A 13,199-nucleotide genomic window follows, 5' to 3' on the forward strand; every position below is an offset into this window, starting at 1 on the left:
AGCTCCGCGGGCAGGAGCCGGGGGGCGGCGCGCGCTCCCGGCGGCTGCGCGGCCGCGGGCTGAGCCGCGGGAGGGGGCGCAACAAATTGCCGCCAGGCGGGAGAAGTTGCGGTGCGGGGAGGTCCCTCCCTCCCTCCCCCCCGTCGCCGCTTCCCTCCCCCGTTCCCTCCTTCGCTCCCTCCCTCCTCCCCGCGCCGTGGCAGGAGGCGCGGAGCGGCGCGGCGGCCCCGCGCGCGCGGCAGAGCGGCGCCCGCAGCCCGGCGATGCTGCAGCGGCTCCCGCGGAGCGTCGCCGCGGAGGGCCCGGCCCGCGCAGCCCCGCGCAGCCCCGCGCGGCGCCGCCGCCTCCTCCTCCTCCTCCCGCCTGCCCCCGCCGCGGCTCCTGAGCGCTGATTCATGGGGCCCCGGCGTCCGGGGGAGCAGAGCGCGGCGCTGCCGCCGCCGCCGCCGCCTGTGCGCGGGGTGTGAAGCCGCGGCCCCTCCTCCGCAGCCCGCGCTGCCCGCCCGGCCCCGCGCGCACCGAGGGACGCGTTGATGCATCGCCCTGGAAATTCATTGTGTGACTTTGTGGGCATTTACTGAGTTTCAGACCGAGATGCAGCTCTTGAAAGCGCTATGGGCACTAGCAGGAGCAGCGATCTGCTGTTTTCTTATATTTGTCATCCACTCACAGTTTCTTAAAGAAGGTAATTATATCTGCATGTCTGCGTACCCTGTTCTTTAATGCCAAGCTCTGTACGAGGTGTCTAATTATTTTTTACCGTTTCCAGTATGTTCTATTTACAGCAGTGGTTCCACGCTGTTATTTTTTTTCTTCCCTTTTAAAGCTTTCTCATTTTTGTTCCTTTAGCAAATAGGTAGCTTTAGACTTGTATTCTTGCTAAATGTGTGCGTGTATATATGTATCTATGTATTTGTATAATGTTTGCATCCTGTGTTTTAGGATCGGTGTTTCCTTTTCCTTATGGGGCATGGATAGTGTGTAGAAAATATTTGTTGCTATCAGATGACCAAAGAGCAGTAGTCATCATGGGAGTGTTAATAAAGCAAAAAATCCTAACAAGTAAACCTCTTATTTTTATACCAAATCAATAGGCATCGTCTCCCTGTTCCTCGCTCAGTGCGTTTTCAATAGATGGCACTAAAGTTCTATGGAAAGGGCAGGGCAGAGCAAATCCTGGGCATTCAGCAGCTTTCCCTGCTGCCCCGAAACTGGAAGAGGCCTTTGCCTGATTTCAGGGCTCCTGCTTTTTCCACCTTGCAGTGGGAAAATTTGGATTCCAGTTTACTGGAGAAAAGAATTCAGGTTATGGTGGTTTCTTCCCCCTTCTTTTTGCTTCTAGAGTTGGGCAGGAAAAAAAGATGCATTTAGTTCTGTGGTTAGATGAATTTTCTTGGGGAGTAACCCTCTTATTTTGTTTATCTTTTTGCTTTCCTTCCTCAGGAAATTTACTTTTTTTTCCCCCCTCTCTTCTGCTGATATAGCATTTCTGCGTTTTTGTAAAGCAAACCGAAATACAACTGTGAATCCCAGAACGTGTACATATATTTTGGTTGTGTGGGGAAAGAGAATGCTGCTTTTGAAGCAGTGTTAACAAAAACAACACTATTATATATGAGTTCTTTTTTTCCAACACTGCAGTGTAGTTCAGCTGATAACTGCCTGAACATTGAACACAGCCCAGCTTTGAATTCTGGCTGTGCAAAACATGGTAGTGGTGGTGGGGGAACTTCAGTGTGATTGGGACAAAGTTTCACTCAAGACTGGGCAAAGTGACAACCTTGCGGCCACGGAAGGATCGCTGCTGGTGTTCGATTCGGTGTCAGGGCAAAACCCCACGAGCTGCACATTTTCAATGATCTTTCTGCAAAATGAGCAAAACCTGATTTGCTTCATTCGGTTAATTAAGAAGAGTTGCCCAGATATCCACGCTGAGCAGTGTGCCAGAGATTTCTTCTTTAAGAAATAACCCATGCTTTAATTGCTCTCCGTGTGTAATGCCTCCCACATACTCACTTCCTTAACATGCTTTAAAATGCTCCTACTAGCATACTTACATATCTCTAATGAGATGACTCTTTTTAACAAGACTTTGAAGAAGGAAATATTGCCAGTCCTTTCAGGCTGCTTTTGTCAGTATTTGCCATTAGGTTTCGTATTTTTTGCTCTTTTTCATGGTTTGATTTTTGAGACCTCCATTACCGTAAATAATCTAAGCAGGAGGAAGCATTTTGTCTCACTTAAAATATTTCTTCTCACCCTGTAGGAGTAGAAAGCTAGGAAATTTATACAGAAAAGCAGAAACTGTGGCCACACACTAAGTGCTTTCACAAATTTCACAGTGCTTTTCCTGCAGCATTTATAGTCACTCTTACTGTGGACTGCATAAACTGATGTACTCCTGAGCTGCTTGGATAACTTAATTGCATCAGTTTGTTTATTTTTGTGAACAAAATGTTTCTGCTTTGTTTAACCCTGGGAGCTATATACTTACTGTAAATACAGATTGCATGTATTGGCTGAGTTGTCAGGCTTTCCTTGATGGGTGTTAATCTTCACAATAGCATTTTGAACCCCTTTGTATAATTTCTTCAGCAGTGTTTGTCTTCCTCGATGCAGTTTCAGGAATAACACTGAACAGTTTAGTGGAACTGATTGAAGCTCCATATGGTTTAACTGAGTTTTTCCTTTATGGAACTTTTTAATATCTAATAAAAATGATTTTTAGGGGTAATATATTAAAATCTAAGCATGTGAAAGACATAAAAATACATAGGAGATTTAACTGCCTATGTATTTTTTTAAAAATTGCAAAGATTTAAATTTTCTTTAAATACTTAATATTTAAATCCCTTGTAAGAAAACAAGGGAAATGAGTATGAGGAAAGGATTAACAAATGATTACATTTTATGTCTCCTTTACTAGTTTGCTGAATAAATATATATAAAGAAAAAACGTGTATGTTAGATGGCTGCAACCTTACTTTCAGAAGTTTTTTTTTTTTGGATTTTTCAGGAGATTTTTTTTTTGGATTTATGTTTACATTAAAATGTTATGAAAAGTTAACAATGGTATTTCTCATTGCATTTAACATTTTAGACTGTTGGTTTCCTGGCAAAAAGATTAATTTCCCATTGGAACCACATGGAGTACATGGGCTCATCGTTTGTAACTCAGATGTGTGGTCAAATTCCAAAGTTAAATGCTTAGGTTTTTTTTAATAAGTACAAAGGGTAATTGCCTGTATGACCCAAGCAACAAGCAAGTAAAACCGCAGGTCACCTAGTCTGGTCACTTTAGCTGATACTACACATCTCCTGAGACAATTTGACAGTACAAATTCACACACCGAGCATCTCTTTTTAGTGTAAGACAACTGATTTAAGAAGAATGGCATATCAAGTTAATTAAAGATATGTGTTAATTTACTAATAGACACTCTTTCCATTTTTGCATGTTTTGTAATATTTGCTGATAATTTTTCCAAAGGCAGGTGTTAATAGAAAACTGACATAATGTTCACTTTTCACAACATCTCAAAATGATGTAAATAGCACCTGTCTTTTTCTGTATATGCGTTTTACTCACTTGAAATCAGTGATGTTATCTGTTATGTTAAACTCTTGCCACTTACTAACGTAAGTTTTTTTTTTTTTTCAATATAATTTCAGTTGTTTTGCATGGTGGTATAATGTAGTAGTTACATTATATCCAGCTAAAACTTATTATTGGAACCACGTGCTGCCACTGTCAGGTGTAGAGTTTTTGTACCATTAATTACTCATTTTAGTTCCTATGTTGAACTTACATTTCTTCCAAGTAGACCTGTTCTTAAAATATTTTATATACATCTCAGAACTAAGGCAGTTTATGTAGTATTACAGTACTGAAGTTCAAAGCATGTGAGGAATAGTGAATGCCTTTTTTGAGATGAGTGGGAAAGAGCTGTTTAAATGTCTATTTTCATGAATATGTTTTTTTCAGGCAGCGAAGAATGGGTGACACAGGGTGCCATTTTTCCACACTTAGGCTTTTGTGTGGAAATACAGGTCGTCCTGTGGCTAATCCGTTCCCCTATGTCCAATCTGTCCTTCAGTGTTTCTAAAAGATGAATAGAGCTGTGAACCGAGAAAAGGGTATTGTGGTATGTAATTGCAGTCCCATGCCTGTCTGATCTCCCTGCAAAGCAGTTTAACATGCTGTAGTCACTTGCGCTCACTATGAAGAGGTGTCAAAATTTGAACGATTTAAAACTTTTTGCAAGGAACTGCAAGGAATTAAAGTAAGAGATTAGATTCATTACCTGCGTCTGATTTTAAATGATATAGAGCCTCTTTAGGACTGGGTAGCATATTTTTACCAAGAGAAGAACTGTAAATTTTTCCAAGTTGGTGATACTATACATCTTACTGGGGGAACTTTTTTGGCCCAAACAAATGTCCTTTGCTTCAGTACAACATTTTAACCACTCAGAGGGATGATGGGTTAAGAATACGTTTTCAGAATGTGTTTTTTTTATCCTGCATAAAGTAGTTGAGTTAGGGGATGACTTTGGAAGGGTTATATATCCAGCCAGGAGGCATGACAGATTTTAATGTACGTTAAAACAAAACTTGTTTATTTTATGAATGCTGATTAAGAGGCTGGAATGTCTAACCTAGGAGGGGTGATTCAGTATTTTGAATGGTTTATGACTTCCAAGTGCTTGGACTACACAGAAGTACGGATTCAGTCTCATGAATCTCACTTAAAGTTCAGAGGATCGGACATTCAGTTTGCAAAACCACATTCTCAGCCTGCTGGCAAGATACTCTCTAGTAAGCTGTGTAAAAAGGATGATTTTCCATTTATATCCTGCAGCAGTTGAATAGAGATAAGAGAATTCTGGTGTTGTGTTATGATTATAAACCAGAATTTTAGTATCACATGTACAAATTTAGTATATGCTTGTTTATACAAATAGGGTGTCTCTTTTATCACATCTAATTCCATATTTTTAACACATCTAATTTCATAATTTTATTATATATATATATTTATTTTGGGCAAAAGTTACACTCCTGTTGGCAATTTTCTGTCAAACACATTTTGACAACAGTGTCATGCTAGCAAAAAGAGATTTTGGCCCTCAAACTTTTGCTGCAAAGAATTTAAATGTGACTCATGATGGTTGATAATATTGCCAGCCTTCCATCTTTTAAGCATAGAAATGACTTGGATCAACTGAAGAAAGAAAGAGGATTGTTCCTAAGAATCTAGGGGAAGAAAGGGAGTTTGAGTTTATGATAGTGTTCTTTATTTCAGTTTGCTTTTTGAGCTTAAACTGTGTCTCAAAACAGTAAGATACTTTGCCTAGCAGATGTGCTGCATATGTTACCTATATATAGTAGAACTAAGTTGAGGACAGTGTGTCCCAGCTTCAGATTTTTTTAAAGAAGTTTTGTCTCTTCTGACATACTGTAATACAGTTCTTGTCTCTAGTTTGTGTTTTATACATTGTTTACCGGTTTGTGGAGAGGCGAATATGAATCAGATTTTCACAGCAGCATATCATACTAGAGAGGGACATTGTGTGCAGACATAGAATGTTTCTCTTGCTAGCCAGACAGCAGATTTGACAGGTTAAAAAGAAAAAAAAAAGCTAGAAAGAAATGTGTTATTTTGTCTTAGCAATTTTGCATAGTTTTTTGGCAAACCAAGTAAATTTACGAAGACTCAGGTCAGTTGCTGTTTGACAAGAAGGAGCCACAGCAAGACTGAAAAGAACAGAAGTCCTCCTTTGAAATTGTGAAGAACTTTATTTGCAGTGTGGGGGAAAAAAAAAAGGTGTTTTCAGAGTTTTTATTTTTTTAAAGACTAGCTTAGAGGTAAGGTAAGATTAGAGTGGCATAGTGATTAAAGACGTTATGCAGGCAAAAATAATCTTCTTTTTAGGGGCTGAGTGAGGGGTTATTTATCTGGCACTTGCTGTGCCAACGTGTGCCAAGGTTGGAGTGTATCATACTTTCTCCCCACAGAAGGCAGCTTTAGATCAGTCTTTGCTTTTGAGTAATGAAAATGGAAGATGTGCATGTTCTTTATAGAGAAGGAAATCATAGATGGAACAGAAAACCCTGCTTTTTCTCATTGAGTTTGATGCCAAAAGGAATTAGCCTTTTTGGTAGCCTTTTTATGACTGCCTATTTTTATGCCTGCAAAGCACAAATGAGGAATTATTGACCTTTTGCAGTATTTAGCAGCACGCTACTTATTGTTGCAGGCTGTGCTATAGGCTGGTATGATTCACATTGAACAAAAGTGCTTGCTTATTAGATATGTTGACAATAATTATTTTTCTTGTTTCGAAGCAGGCCTTCTATTCCCTTGGCGTATACTTTTGATTATTACTGTATCAAAAATAAAGGTGGAGTAAAACCAAGACACACATGCAAGGAGATCTTTTAAACCAAATCTAAAACAGGCCACAGGAAAAGTAAAGAAGAAGAAGGAAAAAAAAGGATTTTATCCTTTTCAATGTAGAAGCCAGTGTAGAATTGGAATGTAGAAGCCAGTGTAGAATTGGCAACTCCTTTGGTCTTTTGGTCTTTAGAATGAATTCACATATAAAATAAGAGGTGTTTTGGAGATATGTTAAAAACTTTCATATAATCATATTATGAAAAGGAATAACACAAGATTTTTTTTTTTTAACTAAGGATAATGATAGCATTTGTTTTTTGGTAATATTTAGATGTTCCAGATGAAGCTCACTGAGTATCACTGACCAACTTTAGTGTATTCTCATACAAGTCCAAGCCAGGGATCTATTACACTTAGTATGTGGATTTTCCTGAATATCTCTTTTGCTCAGCAAATATGTGTTCTCACCACTTGTACCTTATATTGGTAGAAAATTCCGCTTAAGAGCAAAATCTCTTTATTTACATAAATATACTTGGAAATCCGACACAGTATAATGAATCTACTCATTCATTTTATTTTACGCTTGGCAGTACATCAGTTCACAAGTAAATGCTTGTTGGAACAATAGATCTTCCTACTAATTATTGTTAGCCTTGTGAAAAGCAGTGAGTAACGTGTTTGAAATATATCCAAACAGCAAATTAACACATAAGTAACTAGAAGAAATAATGTAATGGATCAATACATGTTGAAATGTTTTCTGAAAGTAGTAATGTGTGTTTTCTTGAGGGTTATTTATTTTTTTGGCTGAATGGAGAAAAGTAAAAAGATTATGTTCATCTGTTAGATGAGATACTGCAGTGATAATAGACCAGCATATTGTGAACCTCAGATTCTCTCTGAGGTGCCACAAAGCCATGTAGTATTCCAAATTCTAGATATTTAATTGCAGTAACACAACTGAGGAAAGATGTAGGCCAATTGAAGTGATTCACAGGAGAGCAAAGGGTATAACTGAAAATTCTAGAAGATATGACCTAGAAAGGAGAGCTGAAGAGGCTGGGGTTATTTAGTTTAGAGAAGGGACTACTAACAGGCTAAGACTTTTCAGTGGGGAAAACACTGCCTCAAAAGTGTTGCATAACTTTTATGTGTAACTTGCATAAAGGCAAACTGTGCTAAACTAGCCAACAAACTAATTTGAGGAAGATTTAGGTTAGACATTAGGAAAAAAAGTGTAGTCAGGGGAATTTATGGGGAAAACTTACCAGTGGTGAGGATAGCTAAGCACTGGAAGAGATTACCTTGGGAAATTGAGAAATGATTCTGCTTTCAGGTTCCAAAATATATGTTAGGAATAACATAGGACAAGTTGAAGCAGAGAGGCAGACTGGGTGACCTCTTGAGGCCCCTTGGAGCCTTATGCTTTATACTTCTCCAAAATGTTGGCTTACCTGAAATGTATTTAGAAAACTGAAAGTTATTTAAACATCTGACTTCTGGGCAGTTTCCTGTTGAGTGCTGATGTGCATAAGCTCATAATAAGTCACACTGGGATCTGAAGGGGTTTAGGGGACAAAGCCGTATATAAAACTTAAAGAAACAAACAGTGGTTTAAGCTTTTTGATTAGCCAAATGAAGTCTAAAACATTTTCTTTTCTGGAGTTGCAGATGTAATGAAAAAGAAAGATCTCATAATTTATGCTACATTGTTTTGATATTAACTATGATATCTACAGGTCACTCTTTTTAAGTGTCATTTAGGTCTCTAGGACTTGAGGGCATCTTGAAGTAGGGCCTAGCTCTGTCCCTTTTGCTTCATATACAAAGAGTAGTGAAATTAGGCAATTACTGTCATTTGCTTGCTGGTGTCTCTGGTGTCATTCGCTTCTGGGGTGAGGATTTAGCTTGAGCATTGTTGAACTTTGCTGTTGGGTTCTTGTTATTACAACACCTGTGGTCCACACACGGATGGCATTAGGCTGCTCGGAGAGGGCAGCCCCGCAGCTAGGAGAGCAGCCAGAGACTTCTTGGAGGGTCCATCAGCCAGGGCCCATTTGGTGCTGTTTGTGGTTGTGAGCTTTGCATTCATTGCTGTCTCTAGTGGTGTACACCTTGGTGACAGAACAGTCAGTTTTTATAATGTCTGTGGGAATTTCCAAAAGTTATTCCGAAAGAATAATGAGCAAATGGTGCTGACAGAGGATGAGCAGGAAAACAGTAGTCACCAGCATTAAATAGAGGTGGCCAAACCTAGATATATTCTGTTGTTGGAGCTGTGAAGTGTCATACTCCAAAAGTGGTTCTTGAATCAATCCTGGAATTGGCTGGAATTCGTTCATGCTGCTGGAAGGGTTACACACTGCAAAGCTGTTCTGCTTGGAGATGCAGAAGAGCTGGATGCTAGTTACTGCTGCTGTGAGCAGTAATAACATTCTTCTTTTATAGAGGAGATAGAAAAGCTTTGAGAAGTTACTGTATCTTAAATTAGTTTTTTCTTTTTCTTTTTTTTTACCGTTCATATTAGTTTGCCAAAATGCACCCACATTTTATGTGGTTCTGAGGTGGGTGCTAATTAGTCATGACAATGACGGTGTATAGTATCTTTTGTACGTTGCTACAGCTCTTATTGTATTAAATTACACGGTTCTCTGCATAATTCTTTCAATACAAATTTATGTCTTTGAGGGGAAAAAAAACCCACTGCTGCTGCATTATTCAGAGTGGTGCGTGTTTTGGAGATGTGCACAGTGGAGCTGGGAACAGTCTTTAGCCTCAAGAGAATGAAACAGTTGTTTGATATGGTCGCTGCTTGGGTATCACCTTGCTTATGGCTATGAAGTAATTGAGATTGAACTGAAATGGTTGTGAGATGCTTCCTTTTTGTGTGCATCAACAGTTTCCATTATCTGTTAACACTTTTAAAGTATTATTTAGTCATTAAAAATAATACAAAAAAAAGTGTTTCGTCCATTCTGGTGTTTGCTTTTGATTTTCTAAATATGTGCTGGAGGATGAAATAAAGACTCTTCAGCTTCATTTATTGCAAGATCTCGTAACTGTTGTAAGCATTTTTGCATGCGTGGCTATAAAACATTATAGATTCTACCAGATGCTGTCTTAACTTATTTTATAGAATTATAATGGATGCTGACAAATCTTTTGAGTCAAGTCTTTTTTCTTTTTTTTCTTCTTTTAACTTTCCATTATTTAGACTTAAATTTTAGTAAGACTTCATAGACTTTAAAGCCTTTATAGCATGTTGTGCCTCTTCACCAAGGCTATAACCAAAATAAAAGTATATATTTTTTAATTATTTAAGTAACAAGAGGCATGATATTCAAGTGTGCTTAAAACCTCCAACCTCCCATTGCCTGCAATTAGAGATTGTGTGATAAAATACATGTTTTGAGCATTTTCTTGGCTATGTCTAATGACTGATTCCATGCCAAGGCCCAACAGGTTTACCACTATTACTGGTTAATTCATAACTAGAAAGTATCCATTTGATGTGTTATATATATATCACTTGCAGTGCTAGTTATTTAGAAATGTTGTATTGAATTGGGGCATAAATTATCAGCAATTTTTTCTTTTTCTTGAGCCCAAAAGCATTCTGCAAGCCATGCACCGCTCTTCAGTTTAAATAAACTGTTTCTGGTAACAGCTTTCAGAAAATAATCTCTAAGGTTTGAAAACAGAAGGAAGCAATACACTTACTTAGAGAAAGTAAGTAAAATGTTCGACATTAGGAATGAAATCTCATTTCCATTTAAGTTGAAGGTGAATTTCTTACAGTTTGTACTGAGGCCACCGTTTCTGCTGTTAGGTAGCATGAGGTTGTACTGGGCTTTGGCTTATTGACTTGGGAAAGCTACCTTTCCTATCTGTAAAATGTGTGGAATATAAATAACTTATCATTGAAAGAAACTGTTATGGAAGCTGTTTTCAGCTTCAAAGATATCATATTAAAAGATATACCTCAACAGATTAACAAGAGATTACAAGATATACCTCCCTGCTCAGGCTCTGCTTAGTATTGCAGTTCTTTGTGCCATATTGAGGCACTTCAGCTCCTGGTGACATTCCCTTGCTACTGGTAAAATGAGATTATTTTCCCTACTCTGCAGATGCTAAAAATTAGGTACGACTATTGTGTAATTGAATACTCCTGTGCAGTGAATTATCAGTGATAACCTCTTTTATCTCACACTGAAGCCCTACCTGGAGCTGGAGCCCCTAAATTAGTCACTTTGCAACTCTAAAAAAGTTTGCAGTTCGCAGGAGGAATGCAAAAAAAAGACTGTTAAATTATAGTATACATGAGAAAAGAGTCAAAATGATAGAAGTTAGGAGCTATCATTTCTCCTTGTCCCTTCACAGGCTTGATGCTTCTCTCTGTCCAGCTAGAGTTGCCTAATTCCTTCAGCATCCTTGTCCTTATCCCTCCTTGTCTCCCACACTCACAAAAGTGGATGCAACTTCAGCCTGAAAACATATGTGGGAACATGGGCAAAGAAGGGCAAGGGATCTCCTATGCTTTCCTGCCCAAGTTTTTAAGCTTTCTGAGGAATAAATAAATTATTCATTTTGTCTGTATGCTTGTGCAGATTTGAATATTCCTTTATCCCATATAAAAATCTCCCAGTCTGATTTTTAGGTTGGAATATGATTGACCATGTAATTCAGTCCATTGGGCTTTAGGATCACAATATTAGCTAACGAATTACTAGTGTTCAGCTTTAAAAGTGTTAGACACACCTGAAATTTTTGTTTCTAGTGCTTTTCCAGTACTAATAGACAGAACATTAACATGAACAAGGATGCACTAATTGGAATTTGTGCCCTTTTTGTAATTCTCTTTTCATCGCTGGATAAAGATTTTTCACTAGATCACAGAGAGCTGGTTGCAAACTACCAGGCAACTGGTCCCTTAGGAGAACAGGACAGATGCCCACGTTGGGGACACTCAAGTGTCTATATAGCTAAGCCTGTATATTTTCATATGTAGTTTATTGTTGTGTTGCCCTTAAGTTTTCTCTTGCAACTTTGTTAGCTCTGTCTTGGTGAGAGCTACAACGTATTAGATTGATAATAATTCTCAATATTAATTGTCGTTGACAGGAATTATGTATATTTAATCATTTGTATTATGGTGTAAGATGAATGCAAAGTCTATTTGTAACAAGTATTTTAACGAGTAGCTTGAAAAATGACTTTCGGTTCACAAGTGGGTGGGATTTGCAAACCTCCCTTTTTCAGCAGACAAATGATGAAAGTCAAAAGGAATAGCTTACCTCTCAGATTCATTCTAATGCTCTTACTTTGTGACATGATGTTTAAAGATGTCACTTCTGTCTGTAGCTTCATATAATTCCTGCTCCCTGTAACAAGAATTGCAGACACCTGTGCATCTTTAGGAAGCCAGGTTCCTTAATTCAGTAGAGCTGTCCAGTAGTAGACTGACCTGTCAAAACATAATTTCGGTGCTAAGAAAACAGGGCAATCACATTTTCTTCTTCAGATTATTCTTTTTTTCAGAGAGAGATGAAAAACATAGTTAAAATCTCAACAGAATTAACAGTAACAACAACAATAAAAAGACTGCCGTTTGCATCATGCTTTAATTTTCTAATAATTTATAATTATAAAAGTGAAACAGACAAGCCCTTGCCAATAGAACTACTTATTTATCTGACTGCTTCTGGAGTTTGATTATATTTTAAAATGGTCAGGGTTAGGCAGAGGTATGTTTGGTAGCTGTGGTTTAATCATGACCTCTTTCTGTAGCTTTGTCTTTTAGTATGGGCTGTAGCCATATAAAGTAAGAAGACCCCAGTCCACATTAGAGAAAAGATTATGTACAAATATAGTGGAAGTAAAGAATATATAATGTGGTCTCAGTCTTAGTTTATATTTTGAAAACCAAAAGCTTGCAATAGTAACATGTAAGTTGTAAAATCTTTCTGCATGATATGTGAGGTTTAAAAAACTCTTGCTTGGATGACAGGTTTCTCAAGTGTGGTCAGTAAGAGTGTATTTCTGACAGTTTCTAAGTTTGGACTCAAAATGTTTACAGTTGTGTACTGAATGCACTGTTAAGTTATGCACTGGTAAATTATGCAAGCCAAATATTTTCCAGTCAGATTTCTAATTGTGCTCTTCGCATTTTTTTTTTTAAACTAAAAGATAAGTAAAATGTGAAGATGTTTTGTAGTGTAAAAAATGGCTAATTCTTATTTCTAGAACAAACTTGCCAATATTATTTTCTCCTTGAAAATTCAGAGTTAAATAATACAGAGCTGTGCTAAGCAGACCAATGATACAGTTAAGTAAGATTCCTGTTGCTGTTTTACAAGTTCAGTTTTAATACTGTTCACGATAAGAGTAGGAAACTGTGATCTGTTTGCCACAAACTGCTTTGCTGTTGGCTTTCTAATTCCATGTGCAGCCAGACTGAGCAAATTACATTTGTGGAGCAATTTGCAGGGTCAGTTGTTTAACTAGTTAATTTACTACGTATCTGAAATCTCAGCAAGGAGCTCTTTTTTTTTTTTTTTTCTTTTTTTACTTTCATTGCTGCTTTTACATCTAGTTAAGAAATATGGAAAAACAGTAACATGTGCTGTTCCCAGCCATCGCTTAATGCTTTCTAGATATCGTTGTGTTCCAGCCAGCTCTACTGACAACGGCCAGTGGCTTTTGACTCGTGGTGCTTCTAAACCATTTCACTTTTGAGGATCAAGACTTTGGCTGATCTGCGATAGTTGAGTCTTACAACTTGAGCTATTCTTTC

General features: G+C 38.2%; 1 protein-coding gene across 4 annotated transcripts in view; it reads left to right on the forward strand.

The window, feature by feature from the left end:
• The first annotated feature begins 492 nt into the window (after window positions 1-492).
• Window positions 493-13,199, forward strand: part of TAFA5 (TAFA chemokine like family member 5) — a 281,468-nt gene continuing 268,761 nt past the window's right edge. For 2 of the 4 annotated variants that reach the window (XR_015913211.1, XR_728821.2), the window contains exon 1: window positions 493-685. Coding sequence is in view for 1 of the 4 variants with exons in the window: in XM_088521906.1 (XP_088378032.1) it covers window positions 595-685 (91 nt within the window). In the remaining 3 variants the exon portion in view is untranslated. The remainder of the gene's footprint in view (window positions 686-13,199) is intronic. The other 2 variants (XR_015913212.1, XM_088521906.1) reach the window with 1 other exon arrangement.

This window comes from Tinamus guttatus, unplaced genomic scaffold, assembly GCF_059628265.1.
Source record: "Tinamus guttatus ecotype Peru unplaced genomic scaffold, ASM5962826v1 Tinamus_guttatus_pri_ptg000138l, whole genome shotgun sequence".
NCBI lineage: Eukaryota > Metazoa > Chordata > Aves > Tinamiformes > Tinamidae > Tinamus > Tinamus guttatus.